At 36.3% G+C, this 24,382-nt stretch overlaps 1 protein-coding gene across 1 annotated transcript in view; it reads right to left on the bottom strand.

The window, feature by feature from the left end:
* mtus2a (microtubule associated tumor suppressor candidate 2a) overlaps nucleotides 1-24,382 on the bottom strand; it is a gene marked incomplete in the record, with an annotated part of 168,405 nt that overhangs the window by 92,121 nt on the left and 51,902 nt on the right. Inside the window, 1 exon segment of the mRNA XM_055936824.1 lies at nucleotides 22,540-22,816. Within this exon segment, the coding sequence (XP_055792799.1) occupies nucleotides 22,540-22,816 (277 nt within the window).

Here is a 24,382-nt window from a genome sequence, read left to right as displayed (position 1 = left end):
GTGTTCTTCAACAGCCGCAAGTGGGAAGCTCAACCAATGTCAAGTCAATGTTTATTTGTCACGTGCATACAGTGATGGTTCTCTACAGTGATGGTTCTCTACAGTGATGGTTCCTATAGTAACTGGGTTGTCTGTTAGGTTCTCTACAGTGATGGTTCTCTACAGTGATGGTTCTCTACAGTGATGGTTCTCTACAGTGATGGTTCCTATAGTAACTGGGTTGTCTGTTAGGTTCTCTACAGTGATGGTTCCTATAGTAACTGGGTTGTCTGTTAGGTTCTCTACAGTGCTGGTTCTCTACAGTGATGGTTCTCTACAGTGATGGTTCCTATAGTAACTGGGTTGTCTGTTAGGTTCTCTACAGTGATGGTTCTCTACAGTGATGGTTCTCTACAGTGATGGTTCTCTACAGTGATGGTTCCTATAGTAACTGGGTTGTCTGTTAGGTTCTCTACAGTGATGGTTCCTATAGTAACTGGGTTGTCTGTTAGGTTCTCTACAGTGATGGTTCTCTACAGTGATGATTTATATAGTAACCTGATTGTCTGTTAGGTTCTCTACAGTGGTGGCAGGCTGACAGTGTGTCTCTGCCCTAGCCAAGTTGTTCTAATCAACATTGAAGTGGAACCAAGCTGACTCAGTCTTCCAGTGGAAACAGGAGACAATGGAAGATAGAAGATGAGGACGACAAGAAGTGGGAAAAGGAGGAAGAGAGTATGGAAAAATAAAGTATTGAGATTTGAGATCAGAGGGTGTTAAGGGGGAGGGAGAGAGGATGGAGAGAGGGGGAGGGAGAGAGGATGGAGAGAGAAGAGGGAGAGAGAGGAGAGAGAGAGGAGAGAGAGAGAGAGGAGGGAGAGAGGAGGGAGAGAGAGGAGAGAGAGGAGAGAGAGAGAGAGGAGGGAGAGAGGAGGGAGAGAGAGGAGAGAGAGGAGAGAGAGAGAGGAGGGAGAGAGGAGGGAGAGTAGGGAGAAAGAGAGGAGGGAGAGAGGAGGGAGAGAGAGAGGAGGGAGAGAGAGGAGGGAGTGAAAGGAGAGAGAGGAGGGAGAGAGAGGAGGGAGAGAGAGAGGAGAGAGAGAGGAGGGAGAGAGAGGAGGGAGAGAGAGAGAGGAGAGAGCGAGAGGAGGGAGAGAGGATGGAGAGAGAGGAGAGAGAGAGAGGAGGGAGAGAGAGGAGGGAGAGTAGGGAGAAAGAGAGGAAGGAGAGAGAGAGGAGAGAGGAGGGAGAGAGGAGGGAGCGAAGGGAGAGAGAGGATGTAGAGAGAGTAGGGAGAGAGAGGAGAGAGAGAGAGAGGAGGGAGAGAGAGAGGAGGGCGAGAGAGGAGAGAGAGGAGGGAGAGAGAGGAGAGAGAGGAGGGAGAGAGAGAGGAGAGAGAGAGAGGAGGGAGAGAGGAGGGAGAGAGAGAGAGGAGAGAGAGAGGAGGGAGAGAGAGGAGGGAGAGAGGAGGGATAGAGAGTGAGAGAGGGCACAAGAGGGAGAGAGAGAGAGAGAAGGAGAGGAGCATGGACAAATAAAGACTTGAGATTTGAGATCAGAGAGTGAAAAGGGGGGGGGGGAGAAGGAGGGAGAGAGAGGAGGGAGAGAGCAGGGAGAGCTATGGAGAGCTATGGAGAGGCATGGCAGGTTGTGTGAAGAAAGACAAAATGGGACAACCAATGACATTGACAACCAATGGGGTCACACCCATGGGCCACACATGCTCTCTCTCTCTCTCTGTCTCTGTCTCTGTCTCTCCCTCTCTCTCTCTCTCTCTCTCTCTCTCTCTCTCTCTCTCTCTCTCTCTCTCTCTCTCTCTCTCTCTCTCTCTCTCTCTCTCTCACTCTCACTCTCTTCTGTCTTTCTCTAAGCTGCTGGGTGAATGTACAAGTCCTCTCCCTCGAGCTAGAGCCACTGATCCTGGCCACAGAGATAAGACAGACAGCCCTCTGGTCTCTGGTCTGTGTGAGTGTGAGTGTGAGTGTGAGTGTGAGTGTGAGTGTGTGTGTGAGTGTGTGTGTGTGTGTGTGTGTGTGTGTGTGTGTGTGTGTGTGTGTGTGTGTGTGTGTGTGTGTGTGTGTGTGTGTGTGTGTGTGTGTCTGTGCACTTCTCCATTTGGCATAGCTGTGTGCTTCAATGCACTGTACTGTAATAACAGCACTCAAACAGAGAGAGAGAGAGAGACAGAGAGAGAGAGAGAGAGAGAGAGAGAGAGAGAGAGAGAGAGAGAGAGAGAGAGAGAGAGAGAGAGAGAGAGAGAGAGAGAGAGAGAGAGAGAGCTAGAGAGATATATAGAGAGGGAGAGAGATAGATGGAGAGCGAGAGAGTGAGACTTAGAGAGAGAGGGTGAGAGGGAGAGTGGAGATGGAAGGAGAGAGAGGAACTCATATGCCAAATGATCCCCTCATAAAATACACCCACACATCCACTCAACCCTCCCTCCCTCCCTCCCTCCATCCCTCCTTCCCTCCCTCCCTCCTTCCTTCCCTCCCTCCCTCCCTCCCTCCCTCCCTAACTCTCTCCATCTGTCTCCAGTTCTGCATCAGGGGCTTTGTTAATAAAATTGCGGGCAACGTTTTCTGCCTTATTAAAGCTACATGTCCCTTGCACCCTTCCTCATTCTCATCCTTCTCATCATTCTCATCCTTCTCATCCTTCTCATCCTTCTGTCTGAGGGAAATAAGAAGGGAGTCTTTCCCCAACTCATCGCCACCCTTCTACCACCAAAATACTTTCACCAGGCATCCATAGAGCGGCAAGCATTTCCCGTGACCAATGTCTACCCTCTACGACCAGGTACACCTCTACAAAGCGACAGTGCCAACCTTGGACTCCTTGAAAAGACATCGGACTCAACCGCACCCTGAGCACAGGAGCAACAGAGCGATGATCGCCCCGCCCAGACCTGCAAGACTCCCTCCCAGACCTTCATCGAGAGGACCTGCACGCGGAGGATCCAAGCCAAGAGGACCTACACCCAGACCACAGTATCACCAGCTACATCCCCACCTCAACCCCAACCAGTCAACCCCCCCCCACAAACAAACCCTGGCCACACCCTATATACAGTGGCTTGCGAAAGTATTCACCCCCTTGGAATTTCTCTTATTTTGTTACCTTACAACCTGGAATTAAAATAGATTTTTTGGGGGGGGTTTATCATTTGATTTACACAACATGCCTACCACTTTGAAGATGCAAAATATTTTTTAGTGTGAAACAAACAAGAAATAAGACAAAAAAACGGAAAACTTGAGCGTGAATAACTATTCACCCCCCAAAGTCAATACTTTGCAGATCCACCTTTTTGCAGCAATTACAGCTGCAAGTCTCTTGGGGTATGTCTCTATAGGCTTAGCACATCTAGCCACTGGGATTTCTGCCCATTCTTCAAGGCAAAACTGCTCCAGCTCCTTCAAGTTGGATGGGTTCCGCTGTTGTACAGCAATCTTTAAGTCATACCACAGATTCTCAATTGAATGGAGGTCTGGGCTTTGACTAGGCCACTCCAAGACATTTAAATGTTTCCCCTTAAACCACTCAAGTGTTGCTTTAGCAGTATGCTTAGGGTCATTGTCCTCCTGGAAGGTGAACCTCCGTCCCAGTCTCAAATCTCTGGAAGACTGAAACAGGTTTCCCTCAAGAATTTCCCTGTATTTAGCACCATCCATCATTCCTTCAATTCTGACCAGTCTCCCAGTCCCTGCCAATGAAAAACAACCCCACAGCATGATGCTGCCACCCCCATGCTTCACTATGGGGGTGGGGTTCTCGGGGTGATGAGAGGTGTTGGGTTTGCGCCAGACATAGCATTTTCCTTGATGGCCAAAAAGCTCCATTTTATTCTCATCTGACCAGAGTACCTTCTTCCATATGTTGGGGGAGTCTCCCACATGCCTTTTGGAAAACACCAAACGTGTTTGCTTATTTCTTTCTTTAATAAATCTTCTTCAGGCTGCAGGGTGAATATTGAAAAAACTGGAAAATATGCGCACATTTTCAAACGGCCTCTTAAGAAATTTTTGATATTCCAATATGCATATATTTACTATTATTGGATAGAAAACAGTCTGTAGTTTCTAAAAACGTTTGAATTATTTCTCTAAGTTGAACAGAACTATTTTTACAGCCCATTTCCTATCCAGAATTGAGATTTCCAAAATGCGATGTCTCTCTTTAAGACCTTGTCTATAAAAGGTCATGACACTTAGGACCGTAGAAACACGTCATACGCCTTCATCTGGGTGTAATGCGGAAGTGAGAGTTGAAAGGAGTCGAATATCTCTTCCAGAGACTGAATAGTACATCTTCTTGTGAGACCTGCGCAGTTAAAAAAAAATTCCGGGCGGGAGGCAGAATCTGGACTCGGCTCCTGGAAGACGCTCGATAAAGGTGAATATGATCTCTGGCTACGATATTATTTGATACATGTCACAAAATCATCCTAAAGTATGTTTTTTCAATATACTTTAATTATATTATTGCAATTTATTCTGGACTTTAGACGTGATGCTTTGGAAGAATTTTTTGAAGAAGGAGAGGTTAGCGCCGCACGGCCATTGTGCTTGCTAACCAAAGAGGGAAATATTTCGTTCTGGAACCCAACTAAAGACTGTACTGGACAATGGACCCCGTTACAACATTCTGATGGAATATCAACAAAGATAAGGACCCAATTTGGGATGCTTTTTCATATATCTGTCGAACTGTGCTATGCTAACTGTGCTATGCTAGCGCTTGACTAGAATCAATGCTGCCGTATGCTAGCTTATGTTGTTAGCTAATATAACGATATATTGTGTTTTCGCTGTAAAACACTTCAAAAATCGGAAATATTGGCTCTATTCACACGATCTTTGTCTTTCATTAGCTATCCACCATATGTTTTTCTGAAATGTTTTATGAGGTGTAATTAGTAGTTGACGTTGTCTGTATTTTCTCTGGCTACTCCCGTGTGATTTCAGACTGTATCTATGCTGTAGCAATGATGGGAGCAGTAATGTAAAACTGATTTATAGCTAAAATATGCACATTTTATGAACAAAACATAGATTTATTGTGTAACATGTTATAGGACTGTCATCTGAGGTAGTTTTTTCTAGGTTCTTTAGGTTGGTTCTAGGTTAGTTCGGTTGGCTTGTGCATGCTACTTGAATCATAATTCATACATCATAATCATAATCATACGTGTCTGTCCACTTTTGTATTTGGTGGTGAGCTAACATAAATATATGTGGTGTTTTCTCTGTAAAACATTTAAAAAATCGGACATGTTGGCTGGATTCACAAGATGTTTATCTTTCAAATGCTGTATTGGACTTGTTAATGTGTGAAAGTTAATAATTTAAAAAAAATAGATTTTGAATTTCGCGCCCTGCAGCTGTTGTCATTTTCGTTCCGACGTCGGGCTTGCAGCCCAAACAGGTTTTAATTAAGCAATGGATTTTTTCTGAACACTCTTCCGTAAAGCCCAGCTCTGTGGACTGTACGGCTTAAAGTGGTCCTATGTATGGACAGATACTCCAATCTCCGCTGTGGAGCTTTGCAGCTTCTTCAGGGTTATCTTTGGTCTCTTTGTTGCCTCTCTGATTAATGCCCTCCTTGCCTGGTCTGTGAGTTTTGGTGGGCGGCCCTCTCTTGGCAGGTTTGTTGTGGTGCCATATTCTTTCCATTTTTTAATAATGGATTTAAGGGTGCTCCGTGGGATGTTCAAAGTTTCAGATATTTTTTTATAACCCAACCCCGATCTGTACTTGTCCAGAACTTTATCCCTGACCTGTTTACAGAGCTCCTTGGTCTTCATGGCGCTTGTTTGGTGGTGCCTCTTGCTTAGTGGTGTTGCAGACTCTGGGGCCTTTCAGAACAGGTGTATATATAGTGAGATCATGTGACAGATTATGTGACACTTAGATTGCACACAGGTGGACTTTATTTAACTAATTTTGTGACTTCTGAAGGTAATTGGTTCCACCAGATCTTATTTAGGGGCTTCATAGCAAAGGGGTGAAAACATATGCACATACATTTACACGCACCACTTTACACTTTTACATTTTTTCTTTTTTCACTTCACCAATTTCAACTATTTTGTGTTTGTCCATTACATGAAATCCAAATAAAAATCCATTTAAATTACAGGTTGTAATGCAACAAGATAGGAAAAACGGCAAGGGGGATGAGTACTTTTACAAGGCACCTGTACGCCCCCACAGATCAGGCCTAACCCTATATTACTATTATACTATATTAACCCTCTACTACTATTATACTATATTAACCCTATACTACTATTATACTATATTAACACTATACTACTATTATACTATATTAACACTATACTACTATTATACTATATTAACCCTCTACTACTATTATACTATATTAACCCTCTACTACTATTATACTATATTAACCCTATACTACTATTATACTATATTAACCCTATACTACTATTATACTATATTAACCCTATACTACTATTATACTATATTAACCCTATACTACTATTATACTATATTAACCCTATACTACTATTATACTATATTAACCCTAACCCTATACTACTATTATACTATATTAACCCTATACTACTATTATACTATATTAACCCTATACTACTATTATACTATATTAACCCTAACCCTATACTACTATTATACTATATTAATCCTATACTACTATTATACTATATTAACCCTATACTACTATTATACTATATTAACCCTATACTACTATTATACTATTATTAACACTATACTACTATTATTACTATTATTAACACTATACTACTATTATTACTATATTAACCCTATACTACTATTATACTATATTAACCCTAACCCTATACTACTATTATACTATATTAACCCTATACTACTATTATACTACTATTATACTATATTAACCCTAACCCTATACTACTATTATACTATATTAACACTATACTACTATTATACTATATTAGCCCTGTACTACTATTATACTATATTAACCCTATACTACTATTATACTATATTAACCCTAACCCTATACTACTATTATACTATATTAACCCTATACTACTATTATACTACTATTATACTATATTAACCCTATACTACTATTATACTATATTAACCCTATACTACTATTATACTATATTAACCATATACTACTATTATACTATATTAACCATATACTACTATTATACTATATTAACCCTATACTACTATTATACTATATTAACCCTAACCCTATACTACTATTATACTATATTAACCATATACTACTATTATACTATATTAACCCTATACTACTATTATACTATAATAACCCCCACAGATCAGGCCTATGCCGCTTCTCATACCTTCTCATTTCCAGGCTCAGGGACATGTACTAGTTTGTGGCAACCTAAATGCCAGAACTGGCTACCTACCCAGGTGGTGAGCAACACATCTGCCACGCTGATCCTCAACACTGGAGCTCTCCAGGGGTGCGTGCTCAGTCCCCTCCTGTACTCCCTGTTCACCCAAGACTGCATGGCCAGGCATGACTCCAACACCATCATTAAGTTTGCCGACGACACAACAGTGGTAAGCCTGATCACCGACAACGACGAGACAGCTTATAGGGAGGAAGTCAGAGACCTGACTTATACCCTATACTACTATTATACTATATTAACCCTATACTACTATTATACAATATTAACCCTATACTAGTATAATACTATATTAACCCTATACTACTATTATACTACTATTATACTATATTACTCTATACTACTATTATACTATTATTAACTATATTACTATTATACTATATTAACTATACTACTATTATTACTATATTAATCTATATTACTATTATTACTATATTACTATACTACTATATTACTATATTAACCTCTACTACTATTATACTATTATTAACCTAACTATTACTACTATTATTACTATATTAATACTATACTACTATTATACTATATTAACCTTATTACTACTATTATTACTATATTAACCCTATACTACTATATTACTATATTAACCCTATACCTATACTACTATTATACTATATTAACTATACTACTATTATACTATATTAACTCTACTACTATTATACTATTATTATACTATACTACTATTATTACTACTATTATACTATATTAACCTTATACTACTATTATACTATATTACTATACTACTATTATACTATTATTACCTATACTACTATTATACTATTATTAACTATTACTACTATTATACTATTATTAACTATACTACTATTATTACTATATTAACTCTACTACTATTATACTACTATTATACTATTATTACTCTATTACTACTATTATTACTACTATTATTACTATATTATTACTCTATACTACTATAATACTATTATTAACTATACTACTATTATTACTATATTAACTATACTACTATTATACTATATTAACCCTATACCCTATACTACTATTATACTATTATTAACCCTATACTACTATTATTACTATTATTAACCCTCTACTACTATTATTACTATATTAACCCTATACTACTATTATACTACTATTATACTATATTAACCTTATACTACTATTATTACTATATTAACTATACTACTATTATACTATATTAACCCTATTACTACTATTATACTATTATTAACCTATACTACTATTATTACTATATTACCCTATATTACTATTATTACTATATTAACTCTACTACTATTATACTACTATTATTACTATATTAACTATACTACTATTATACTACTATTACTCTCTACTACTATTATACTATATTACTCTATTACTATTATTACTATTATTAACTCTACTACTATTATACTATATTACTATACTACTATTATTACTATATTAACCTATACTACTATTATACTACTATTATACTACTATTAACTATACTACTATTATACTATATTAACTATACTACTATTATACTATATTACTATACTACTATTATTACTATATTACTTACTACTATTATTACTATATTAACCTATACTACTATTATACTATATTACTATTACTATACTACTATTATTACTATTATTACTATTACTACTATATACTATATTACTATACTACTATTATTACTACTATTACTATACTACTATTATACTATATTACTATACTACTATTATACTATTATTACTATTACTACTATTATTACTATATTAACTATTACTACTATTATTACTATATTACTATACTACTATTATACTATATTACTCTACTACTATTATTACTATATTAACTATTACTATTATACTATATTAACTATTACTATACTACTATTATTACTATATTAACTAACTATACTACTATTATAATCTAACTACTTATTACCTATTACTACTATTATTACTATATTAACTATACTACTATTATTACTAATATTACCTATACTAGCATAATACTATTATTACTATACTACTATTATTACTACTATTATACTATATTACTATACTACTATTATACTACTATTATTACTATATTAACTATACTACTATTAATACTATATTAACTATACTACTATTATTACTATATTAACTATACTACTATATACTATATTAACCCTAACTATACTACTATTATACTATATTAACCCTATACTACTATTATACTATATTACCCTTACTACTATTATACTATTATTAACTATACTACTATTATTACTACTATTATATTATATTAACTTATACTACTATTATTACTATATTACCCTATACTACTATTACTATTATTACTATACTACTATTATACTATTATTAACTATTACTACTATTATACTATTATTACTATACTACTATTATACTATTATTAACTCTACTACTATTATTACTATATTAACTATACTACTATTATACTACTATTATTACTATATTAACTATACTACTATATACTATTATTAATCCTATACTACTATTATTACTATATTACTATACTACTATTATACTATTATTAACTAACCCTATATTACTATTATACTATTATTAACCTATACTACTATTATTACTATATTACTCTACTACTATTATACTATTATTAACTATTACTACTATTATACTACTATTATACTATATTATTACTTATATTACTATTATTACTATATTACTATACTACTATTATTACTATATTAACCCTATACTACTATTATTACTATATTAACCCTATACTACTATTATACTACTATTATTACTATATTAATTATATTACTATTATACTATATTACCTATACTACTATTATTACTATATTACTATACTACTATTATACTATATTAACTATACTACTATTATACTATATTACTATACTACTATTATTACTATTATTAACTCTACTACTATTATACTATATTATTACTATACTACTATTATACTACTATTTTACTTTATTAACTATTACTACTATTATACTATATTAACCTATATTACTATTATACTATATTAACTATACTACTATATTACTATTATTACTATTACTATACTACTATTATACTATTATTAACTATACTACTATTATACTATATTAACTCTACTACTATTATACTATATTACTATACTACTATTATTACTACTATTATACTATATTAACTTATTACTACTATTATTACTATATTACTATACTACTATTATACTATATTACCTATACTACTATTATACTATTATTACTATACTACTATTATTACTATATTAACTATACTACTATTATACTATTATTAACTCTACTACTATTATATACTATTATACTATTATTAACCTATACTACTATTATACTATATTACTCTACTACTATTATACTATTATTAATTACTACTATTATACTATATTACTCTACTACTATTATACTATTATTAACTATACTACTATTATTACTATTATTACTATACTACTATTATTACTACTATTATTACTACATTACCCTATACTACTATTATACTATTATTAACTATACTACTATTATTACTATATTAACTATATACTATTATACTATATTACTCTCTATTACTATTATACTATTATTAACTATACTACTATTATACTACTATTATTACTACTATTACCTATACTACTATTATTACTATATTACTATACTATTATTATTACTATATTATTACCTATTACTACTATTATACTATATTACCCTATACTACTATTATTACTATATTAATCTATACTACTATTATACTATATTAACCTATACTACTATTATACTATATTAACTATACTACTATTATTACTATATTAACCTATACTACTATTATTACTATATTAATTACCTATATTACTATTATACTATTATTACCCTATACTATACTACTATTATTACTATATTAACTATACTACTATAATACTATATTACTATACTACTATTATTACTATATTAACTACTACTACTATTATACTATTATTACTATACTACTATTATACTACTATTATTACTATATTACCTATACTACTATTATACTACTATTATTACTATATTAACCTATATTACTATTATACCATATTACCTATACTACTATTATTACTACTATTATACTATATTAACTATTCTACTATTATACTATTATTACTATTACTACTATTATACTACTATTATTACTATATTACTATACTACTATTATACTATATTACTATACTACTATTATTACTTATTACTATTACTATTATCTATATTATTACTATATTACTATTATTACTATATTACTATTACTATTATTATACTATTATTATCTATACTACTATTATACTACTATTATATATTATTATTACTATACTACTATTATTACTATATTACTATTACTACTATTATTACTATTATTATTACTATATTACTATTATTACTATATTACTATATTACTATTATACTATATTACTATACTACTATTATCTATATTACCTATTACTATATTACTATTATATAATTACTATACTACTATTATACTATTACTCTACTACTATTATACTATATTATCTATATTACTATTATACTATATTATTACTATTACTACTATTATACTATATTACTATACTACTATTATACTACTATTATTACTATACTACTATTATACTATATTACTATTACTATATTACTATTATACTATATTACTATTACTACTATTATTACTATATTACTATACTACTATTATACTACTATTATTACTATATTACTATACTACTATTATACTATTATTACTACTATTACTATTATTACTATATTAACTATATACTATTATACTATATTATTACTATACTACTATTATATTACTATTAATCTATATTACTATTATTACTATTATTACTACTACTATTATACTATTACTATACTACTATTATTACTATATTACTATACTACTATTATACTATATTACTATACTACTATTATACTATTATTACACTAACTATTATTACTATTATACTACTATTATACTACTATTATATATATTACTATACTACTATTATACTATATTAATCTACTACTATTATTACTATATTAACTCTACTACTATTATATTATTACTATATATTACTATTATACTACTATTATACTACTATTATATATATTACTATACTACTATTATACTATTATTAACTCTACTACTATTATTACATATTACTATACTACTATTATACTATTATTACTATACTACTATTATAGTATATTACCTATACTACTATTATTACTATATTAACTATTACTATACTACTATTATCTACTATTATTACTATTATTATATATATTAACCTATACTACTATTATACTATATTAACTAACTTATTACTACTATTATACTACTATTATACTACTATTATTACTATTATTACTATACTACTATTATTACTATTATTATCTATTACTATTATTACTATTATTACTATACTACTATTATATACTATATTATTACTATACTACTATTATACTATATTACTATTACTACTATTATTACTACTATTATACTATTATTATTACTATACTACTATTATACTATATTATTACTATTATCTACTATTATTACTATTATTACTATTACTACTATTATATTATATTACTCTATACTACTATTATAGTATATTAACCTATTACTACTATTATAGTACTATTATACTATACTACTATTATTACTATATTAATCTATACTACTATTATACTATATTACCCTATACTACTATTATAGTATATTAACTACTATACTACTATTATAGTACTATTAACTATACTACTATTATACTATATTAACCTATACTACTATTATAGTATTATTATACTATTATACTACTATTATACTATATTAACTATACTACTATTATACTATATTAACCCTCTACTACTATTATACTATATTAATCCTATACTACTATTATTACTATATTAACCCTAACCCTATACTACTATTATTACTATTATTAACTATTATTATACTACTATTATTACTATTTAACTACTACTACTATTATACTATATTAATCCTATACTACTATTATTACTATATTAACCCTATACTACTATTATACTATATTAATCCTATACTACTATTATACTATATTAACCCTATACTACTATTATACTAAATTAACCCTATAAATAATACTACACACTGAACTATTAACAAATGACAGGCGACTGCTGTTCACTGAGCTGTTATCAAATACATACTGTAGCTGCAGTATGCATGCCAGCCTAGACTCTAACCATGGGTCAGAGGGAGGAGGGGGCGGGAGGGAGGGAGAGAGAGAGGGGGGAGGGAGAGAGGGAGGGAAAAAAGGGGGAGGGAGAGAGAGAGAGGGGGGAGGGAGAGGGGGGAGGGAGAGAGAGAGAGAGGGGAGGGAGGGATAGAGAGAGAGGTGGGAGGGAGAGAGGGGGAGGGCGGGAGGGAGGGAGGGAGAGAGAGAAAGCTTCAGTGTGCATGCCAGCCTCCAACCATGGTCCAAAGGGAGAGAGAGAGGGGAGGGAGGGAGGGAGAGAGACAGGGGAGAGAGGGGGGGAGGGAGAAAGAGAAATGGGAGAGAGAGGGAGAAAGAGAGAGGGGGAGGGAGGGAGAGAGAGAGAGATGGGAGAGAGAGGGAGGGAGGGTGGGAGAGAGAGAGGGGAGAGAGAGGGATAGAGAGAGGGGGGAGGGAGGGTGGGGAGAGAGTGAGAGCTTCAGTGTGCTTGCCAGCATAGCCTCCAACGATGGGCCAAAGGGAAAGAGGAGAAAGCCTCACTGCCAGATTGTGAGGTCTGTATTTCAGCCCCTCCTTCCTTCCTCCTTCTACCCAGGATCCAGGTCCTTTGCTGAGCCACCAGCTGTACTCAAGCCCCCTGTCTGGACCTGGGCCTAGTCTGCTGTGGGTGCACAGCCATGGAAAGACATACACACAACAAACAGCATATGTAATGTGATGCATGTGATGTATATGACTGTGCATGTATATGATACAGTGTGTGAAGTCAGGGCTCGGGGCTTGGGTGTGCACACACACACACACACACACACACACACACACACACACACACACACACACACACACACACACACACACACACACACACACACACACACACACACACACACACACACACACTCCATACCAAGGTTTCCATTAGGACCTTTGAAATTTACCGGACATTTAAGAAATTTACCGGACCTATATGCTCAGAATGACAGAAATCACATTTTACATTATGGTAATTCATATTAACAGAACATGCAAGTCGAGGATGCAATGAGGTACGTTGCTTCTTACTAAATTCTGATGAGCTCTGTGAAGGTGTTCACATGTACTTTTCCTCGGCCAACAAGACGAGTGACGAACAGCAAAATCACTAAAACCCCTCTATGTCAATCTACAATAGTAGACCAGAGGTTAGGCTACCTATTCTATTGGTCAGTTCAATCTACTATAGTAGACAAGAGGTTAGGCTACCTATTCTATTGGTCAGTTCAATCTACTATAGTAGACCAGAGGTTAGGCTACCTATTCTATTGGTCAGTTCAATCTACTATAGTAGACAAGAGGTTAGGCTACCTATTCTATTGGTCAGTTCAATCTACTATAGTAGACAAGAGGTTAGGCTACCTATTCTATTGGTCAGTTCAATCTACTATAGTAGACGAGAGGTTAGGCTACCTATTCTATTGGTCAGTTCAATCTACTATAGTAGACAAGAGGTTAGGCGACCTATTCTATTGGTCAGTTCAATCTACTATAGTAGACAAGAGGTTAGGCTACCTATTCTATTGGTCAGTTCAATCTATTATAGTAGACAAGAGGTTAGGCTACCTATTCTATTGGTCAGTTCAATCTACTATAGTAGACAAGAGGTTAATCTACCTATTCTATTGGTCAGTTCAATCTACTATAGTAGACAAGAGGTTAGGCTACCTATTCTATTGGTCAGTTCAATCTACTATAGTAGACAAGAGGTTAGGCTACCTATTCTATTGGTCAGTTCAATCTACTATAGTAGACAAGAGGTTAGGCTACCTATTCTATTGGTCAGTTTGTGGAGAAAGAAATGGCCCATTACAAACAAACTCTGAGACAGTTGTGGGACTATAAAATCCACAAATTCATACAACCAGTAGGCTACATAAAAATAGAAAGGTCAAAATGCAATGATGCAACAGATCAGCACGTCATTAAAATGACAAACTACTATTTATTCACATTATAAGTGCAGAAATGCGCTCGAGGCAGTAGGCTACCCGCCAATGTCCCATAATGCAATTAGTGGGGGGAAAACACCTTTGTCAAAAGGGTAGTTTCATATGACAGAGATTCAAATGTTTGATGTTGAAAAGAGAGGTGATCAAATAGGCTACTTTTGAAGCCAAGACATGCCTTATAGTATTAACACAATGAAGAATGTTTTCACAATGCCTCCAGCTTATTGCTGTGTGTGTGTGTGTGTGTGTGTGTGTGTGTGTGTGTGTGTGTGTGTGTGTGTGTGTGTGTGTGTGCGTGTGCGTGTGCGTGTGCGCGTGCGTGTGCGCGTGTGCGCGCGCGTGCGCGTGCGTGTGCGTGTGTGTCCGTGTGTATGTGTGTGTGTGTGTGTGTGTGTGTGTGTGTGTGTGTGTGTGTGTGTGTGTGTGTGTGTGCGTGCCTGCGTGCGTGCATGCGTGCGTGCGTGCGTAAGTGCGTGCGTGTGTGTGCTGATGAAACCTGTCTTCCGTTTGGCGCCGGCGTTCAAGACAATTGAGAAAATCTCTGACTTCAGACTTTAAGACAACCGGGAAGAAAATGTTTTTATTTATTTATTTAACAAAAAAAATTATTTAACAAAAAAACACAGCCTTCAGAAAGTATTCATACCCCTTGACTTATTCCACATTTTGTTGTGTTACAGATTGAATTCAAAATTGATTAAATGTATTTTTTTCACCCATCTACACAAAATGCCCCATAATGACAAAGAGAATATTTATTAAAAATGAAATACAGAAATATCAAATTTATTCATTAATTTATAAATTTTTTTGAATTCTGTCAGAGCCCTGTCTAACTGGTTGTTGATCATAGCTAGACAGCCATTTTCAAGTCTTGCCATAGATTTTCAAGCCAATTTAAGTCAAATCTGTAACTAGGCCACTCAGGAAAATCCAAATGTCATCTTGGTCAGCAACTCCAGTGTAGATTTGGCCTTGTGTTTTAGATTATTGTCCTGCTGAAAGGTGAATTCATCTCCCAGTGTCTGGTGGAAAGCAGATTGAACCAGGTTTTCCTCCAGGATTTTGTCTGTGCTTAGCTCTATTGCATTTATTTGATCCTAAAAAATTCTCTAGTCCTTGCCGATGACAAGCATATCCATAACATGATGAAGCCACCACCATGCTTTAATATATGAAGAGTGGTACTCAGTGATGTGTTGGATTTGCCCCAAACAGAACACTTTGTATTCAGGACAAAAAGTTAATTTCTTTGCCACATTTTTTGCAGTATTACTTTAGTGCCTTGTTGCAAACAGGATTCTGTACAGGTTTCCTTCTCTTCACTCTGTCATTTAGGTTAGTATTGTGGAGTAACTACAATGTTGTTGATCCATCCTCAGTTCTATCACAGCCATTAAATTCTGTAACTGTTTTAAAGTCCCCATTGGCCTCATGGTGAAATCCCTGAGTGGTTTCCTTCCTCTCCGGCAACTGAGTTAGGAAGGAAGCCTGTATCTTTGTAGTGACTGGGTGTATTGATACACCATCCAAAGTGTAATTAATAACTTCCCTCAGACTCAAAGGGATATTTAATGTCTGCTTTTTTTATTTCTACCAATAAGTGCCCTTCTTTGCGAAGCACTGGAAAACCTCCTTGGTCTTTGTGGTTGACACTGTGTTTTAAATTCACTGCTCGACTGAGGGACCTTACAGATGTGTCAAGGCTCAGGAGAAGACGCAGAGGCAGACAGTTTTGAAGTAACAAAAGTGTATTACAAAAACAGAGGGGCAGGCAAATGACAGGCTCAGGGCAGGCAGAGGTCAGTAATCCAGGGTGGTGTGACAAGGTGCAGAACAGCAGGCTCAGGCTCAGGGCAGGCAGAATGGTCAAAACCAGGAAAACCGAGCCTACGAGTGGCGCAATGTTCTAAGGCACTGCAACGCAGTGTTAGCTGTGCCACTAGAGATTCTGGGTTCGAGTCCAGGCTCTGTCGCAGCCGGGCCACGACCGGGAGACCCATGGGGCGACGCACAATTGGCCCAGTGTCGTCCGGGTTAGGGGAGGGTTTGGATGGCAGGGATGTCCTTGTCCCATCGCGCACTAGCGACTCCTGTAACGGGCCAACGCAGTGCACGCTGATAACGGTCGCCAGGTGCACGGTGTTTCCTCCGACACATTGGAGTGACTGGTTTCCGGGTTAAGTGGGCGTTGTGACAAGAAGCAGTGCGGCTTGGTTGGGTTGTGTTTCGGAGGACGCACGGCTCTTGACCTTTGCCTCTCCCCGAGGGAGTTGCAGCGATGAGACAAGACTGTAACTACCAATTGGATACCATGAAAATTGAGGAGGAAAAAAATGGTTTAAAAAAAATATTAAATAAATAATAATAAAACAGAAAAACAGAAAACAGGAACTAGAGACAAACAGAGAACACAGGTATAAATACACTGGGGGATAACGGGGAAGACGGGCGACACCTGGAGGGGGGTGGAGGGGGGGTGGACAAGCACAAAGACAGGGGAAACAGATCAGGGTGTGACAAGATAATTGTATGTGTGGCGTACAGAGATGAGGTAGTCATTAAAAACTCATGTTAAACACTATTATTACACACAGAGTCCATCCAACTTATTATGTGACTCGTTAAGCACATCTTTACTCTTGAACCTACTTTAGCTTGACATAACAAAGAGGTTTATTACTTATTAAGGCTTTCCATTACAAAGGGGTCAAATACTGATTGACTCAAGACATTTCAGCTTTTCTCTCTCTCTCTCTCTCTCTCTCTCTCTCTCTCTCTCTCTCTCTCTCTCTCTCTCTATCTCTCTCTGTGTGTATGTTTCTCTCTCTCTCTCTCTCTCTCTCTCTCTCTCTCTCGCTATCTCTCTCTCTCTCTCTCTCTCTCTCTCTCTCTCTCTCTCTATCTCTCTCTGTGTGTATGTTTCTCTCTATCTCTCTGTGTGTATGTTTCTCTCTCTCTCTCTCTCTCTCTCTCTCTCTCTCTCTCTCTGTCTCTCTCTCTCTCTCTCTCTCTCTCTCTCTCTCTCCCTCTCTCTCTCTCTCTCTCTCTCTCTCTCTCTCTCTCCCTCTCTCTCTCTCTCTCTCTCTCTCTCTATCTCTCTCTCTCTCTCTCTCTCTCTCTCTCTCTCTCTTTCTCCCTCTCTCCCCACCTTTCTAGAGCAGGTCTTGTTGCCTGACTATCCGATCAACACACTGACTGGTGATCAGTGCAAAATTAATGTTAGACTCCATAATAATGAGTTGCTTTCATCTCAGTCCAATTTAACTAGGAGAGGAAGAGGAGGAGAGGAAGTCCCATTTCTACAGATACACTCCAGAACATTTTTTATTTGTTACCTTTATTCAATCTTTATTTAACTGGGCAAGTCAGTTAAGAACAAATTCTTATTTACAATGACAGCCTACCAGGAAACAGTGGGTTAGCTGTCTTGTTCAGGGGCAGAACAACCAAGTTTTTTTTACCTTGTCAGCTCGGGGATTTGATCTTGCAACTTTTCGGTTACTAGTCCAACGCTCTAACCACTGGGCTACCTGCCGCCCGCACATTGAACCTGTCTACAACCTTGCATAGTAAAATCACACTCTCCACCCATTCCAAAGAAACTAAAGACCTGAGGCGCATAGTTCGCTAACGTTAGCTAACAGTCTGAGAAGGTAGTGCAGCTAACGTACAGTAGTTCGCTAACATTAGCTAACAGTCTGAGAAGGTAGTGCAGCTAACGTACAGTAGTTCGCTAACGTTAGCTAACAGTCTGAGAAGGTAGTGCAGCTAACGTACAGTAGTTTGCTAACATTAGCTAACAGTCTGAGAAGGTAGTGCAGCAATATGTACAGTAGTTCGCTAACATTAGCTAACAGTCTGAGAAGCTATTGCAGCTAACGTACAGTAGTTTGCTAACATTAGCTAACAGTCTGAAAAGGTAGTGCAGCTAACGTACAGTAGTTCGCTAACGTTAGCTAACAGTCTGAGAAGGTAGTGCAGCAATATGTACAGTAGTTTGCTAAAGTTAGCTAACAGTCTGAGAAGGTAGTGCAGCTAACGTACAGTAGTTTGCTAACGTTAGCTAACAGTCTGAGAAGGTAGTGCAGCAATATGTACAGTAGTTCGCTAACATTAGCTAACAGTCTGAGAAGGTATTGCAGCTAACGTACAGTAGTTCGCTAACGTTAGCTAACAGTCTGAGAAGGTATTGCAGCTAACGTACAGTAGTTCGCTAACGTTAGCTAACAGTCTGAGAAGGTAGTGCAGCTAACGTACAGTAGTTCGCTAACATTAGCTAACAGTCTGAGAAGGTAGTGCAGCTAACGTACAGTAGTTCGCTAATGTTAGCTAACAGTCTGAGAAGGTAGTGTCTGTTTGGGGTCTAAACAAACAATAATCATGTGGCCATGTGAGGTTTCTATTACATGTACAGGTAACTACCAAAATAAAGGAAACACTTGAGTAAATTAGGGATTTAAAGTAAGCAGGTGCTTCTACACCAGGGTTCCCCATCATGTGGTTCCTGGTTCCTCCTCCCACAGGAGAGGATGGGGGAACAATCCTATCAAAGTGTTTATTATTTTGTGATGTCATTAAGGATGGTATAACTAAATAACTGGGGGGGGGGGGGGCTGTTTTATGACTTAAATACCTTGCTGAAACTCTCCCATGGGCTCTGCAGAAATGACAATCCTTTGTTACACAGAAAGACTTTGCCACCAAAACTCCAAACATCCAAAAGTGGATAATGAAGCAATATTTCTAACATAAAGAATGAGGGGAAATGGTTGGTGGGGATTTAAAGAACAATCCTGTCAAAGTGTATTATTTTGTGATGTCATTAAGCATGGTATAATTAAATAACTGTATCTCTGAGGGTGTACACATTCTAGTTGTCAGGTTTGCATCTAAATGTTGTATAAAATATATGATTAAGTATGACAATATTTCTGAAAAGATAGAAATGTGATTTTAGCCTTCTAAATGAGATAATGGCTTTTCATATAAACTTGGGCCCAGTCAGTAACCACGCCCACGTGAGCGCAGACATTGTGTAGGCATGATGGAACGCCCCTAATACCAGAGTGTTTAACATGCCGGGTTGCTGCCGACGTGTAAAGTGATCCTAGCTGTACCCTGAATGATCAACCATTGAGACCAGAGAACGTGAGGCTGTGGTCCACACGTTGAAATGGTGAGAAACGTTGTTAACCAGACCAAAACATACACCTTCTGCAGCTGTGCATGTAAAGTAGTCTAGAACATTTGACCAAAGACGAGAGGCAAGAACAGATCCATCTGAACACCGTGTGGTACATCTGAAGTATCTATGCTAACGAACACTCCAGAACAAAAGAAGCCTACATCTAAGAAAGACATTGTGACCTCTGGTGGACAACCAGAGACTTACATCGAACCACTTCTCATATATGGATCGAGTGGTTTCAACAGAGAGACGAGAGAAAGACATCTACGCGTAAATATATATTGCATTGCTTTGTCTCTCCCTCTCCTAGTAGGCCCTCCCTCTCCATTGCGTAACCAAACGGTCATGCTTTTGTTAGTCCACTAGGGACCTGTTTTCCTTGTAACGTATGCTGTGTGTCTTTACGTATTCTGTGTGTGAGGATTTGGTTAGTTAGTAAATAAATAATTAAGCCTATTTGTTTATCGCTGAGTCATCACTTAGGTTAGGGTTCATGCAGATGTTCAGAATGAGACTGATGAGGTAATAATTAATAATTTACTGTTATTGATGTAAGAGATATTAGATAATCTCTATAATTTAAATCGGGAGATAGTAACTCGGTAAACAACTGTTCCCGTGGTGCCCCAAATTCCTAATGAGTTAATTGTTACATGATTCATTTAATCAAGTAATAATTGAACGTAGTAGGTAATTATTCGATAAATAGCAGTCATCACATTAATGATAGTCACATCACAACACTGGCCAGGCCCAGTTGCCCCTTATTGGCTACCATGGCTGTGTTATAATTTAGTTTAGAATAGACAAAGAAAATTGGTCACTGCCAAAATAATGGAAACACTTGGGCAAATAAGAATATTGAAAGCAGCGGTGGAATTAACATCCCATCATGCTTAGGGTCATGGGTAGGCAGGGTAGCCTAGTGGTTAGAGTGTTGGACTAGTAACCGGAAGGTTGCAAGTTCAAATCCCCGAGCTGACAAGGTACAAATCTGTCGTTCTGCCCCTGAACAGGCAGTTAACCCACTGTTCCTAGGCCGTCATTTAAAATAAGAATTTGTTCTTAACTGACTTGCCTAGTTAAATAAAGATGAAAATATAAAAAATAAAAAATAAAAAAAATGTATAAATATGTTGGCCAGGCCCAGTTGCCCGTTATATAGCCTACCATGACTAGAAGAAGAGATCTCAGTGGTTTTGAAAGAGGGGTGATTGTCGAGGCACATTTAGCAGGAGCGTCAGTGATGAAGACTGCTCAACTTTCTGATGTTTCACCATATGGCCGTCTCAGTCACCAGATCTCAACCCAATTGAACTCTTATGGGAGATTCTGGCGTGGCGCCTGAGACAGCGTTTTCCACCACCATAAACAAAACACAAAATGGTTGAATTTTGATGGTGGAAGAATGGTGTCGCATCCCTCCAATAGAGTTCCAGACAGTTCTAGAATGCCGAGGATCATTGAAGCCGTTCTCGCAGTGGCCCACAACCTATTGAAACAGTTTATGTTGGCGTTTCCTTTATTTTGGCAGTTACCTTTCGTAGGATTAGAAAAGTAATATAATATAATGTGCTTATTGCCGCTAAAATGTGTTGTTTGACGTTTCACTGTAACATTTTGGAATGTTCGTTAAATCGTTGGAACTGAAATTGTTACTAAGTAACATGTTCGTTGCAAACTAACACTGTAAATTTAATCGTTTCTCCTCTCACCTGTGTTGTCCTGTCCATTCTGATTGGTCGCTGGGCTGACGGCCTGCACTGGTTGACTGAATCCCAATGCTGTCCTCTGACCCTGAACCATCATCTGGTTCTTGGTTGCTGTGACAACGACAGATCCCGGAGTTGCCCGTACAACAGCCCCCAGACCCAGTTGCGGGCGCAGCCCTATGCCAGAGCGGAGCAGACTGCCGCCGGCTTGAGCCGCCTGGGTTGCCATCCTGGGGCCTGAGGGGTCCTCGCGACCAAGGCTGCCCGCATTTCTACCCATCTGAAAAGTGAGAATGAAAAAGGAAGTTAAGCCATTTCCAGCTGTGGTGAGTTAGGATACGGTAAACTACAGTAAATGTTCATTTCAGAAACCTCTGAAGAGGATGTTAAATTATGCATAGGACTCCTGTGGAGGAGACCTTTTAGCTTGAGTGCCAAATGGCCTACTCCCTATTTAGTGCACTCCCAGCAAACTCGGTAACATTCCCAGAACATATGCTAGTGCTTTTAAATAACATTCCAATTAAAATAATGTTGTTGTTTTTTTTAAATGAAAAAAAAATATGAAAGTGTTTTTCGTTGTTTAACTTCTTGATGATAGGGTGCAGAATTTTCACTTAGGGAAAAATAGCGTGCGCAATTTCAACTTCGTGCTACTCATCCCCAGAATATAAGACATGCATATAATTAGTAGATTTGGATAGAAAACACTCTGACGTTTCTAAAACTGTTTGAATCATATCTGTAAGTATAACAGAACTTATATAGCAGTCAAAACCCTGAGGACTAACTTTTTTATTGTTAAGTTCCTCTTTGTTCAATGGATTGTTTTGGGCAAACCAGAATTCTAATCAGTAAATGCGCAGTTTCTACTGCTTCCACTGGATGTCGCCATTGTATGGAAAATGGTTAAGGTTTTTTCTTAGTGAGGTGAAAAAGATATTGACCCGGAAGTGGAGTGACGTCGTTTGTTTATGTTTGAGATTTGGGCAAGACATGAAATGTTCCGTGAGTTTGTTGATATCCTGTATTGAAAACAGATTGACCTGTCTTCAATTTGATCGATTATTAACGTTTACAAATACCTTAAGCTGTATTACAAAAGTACTTTGAAATGTTTTGGCAAAGTTTAGAGGTAATTTTTTTTAGATATTGTGTCGTGATTTTGTTCAAATTGAACGCTGTTTTTCCTGGTACAACGGCGCCAAATAAATGGACAATTTGGATATATATGGATGGAATTAATCGAACAAAAGGACCATTTGTGATGTTTATGGGACATATTGGAGTGCCAACAAAAGAATCTCGTCAAAGGTAATGCATGTTTTATATTTTATATTAGCGTTTTGAGTAGCGCTAGCATGTAGCATGTAGCGCTAGCAACAGGCTACACTCTCTTGTTTACATTGGGCTATCATCAGGTAATAGCATCTTATGCTTTCGCCGAAAAGCCTTTTTGAAATCTGACATGTTGGCTGGATTCACAACGAGTGTAGCTTTAATTTGATATCTTATATGTGTGATTTAATCAAGTTTAATTTTATATAATTTTTTTGAATTTGGCGCTCTACATTTTGACATGGCTGTTGGGACGCAAGCGTCCCATCTATCCCAGAGAGGTTAAGTGTGTAACATTGTGTAAGTGTGTAACTCATAATCAAACTTTTCACGATTTCAGAGTGTTATTTTGACCTTATAGTGTTGACAATATCATCAAACAAATAGAGAAATTATGTTTTTAAATGAAATATCCTTTGAATGTCTTCCTAACATTCCCCAAAATGTTGTGCACAAAATCTGTACTGTAGTACTGTAGATCTGTCATGATACAATGGGAGATAACGAG

Source organism: Salvelinus fontinalis, chromosome 10 (genome assembly GCF_029448725.1).
Source record: "Salvelinus fontinalis isolate EN_2023a chromosome 10, ASM2944872v1, whole genome shotgun sequence".
NCBI classification, from domain to species: domain Eukaryota; kingdom Metazoa; phylum Chordata; class Actinopteri; order Salmoniformes; family Salmonidae; genus Salvelinus; species Salvelinus fontinalis.
Note: the sequence above shows the minus strand (reverse complement) of the source record. Positions and strands in the feature narration are given on the sequence as shown.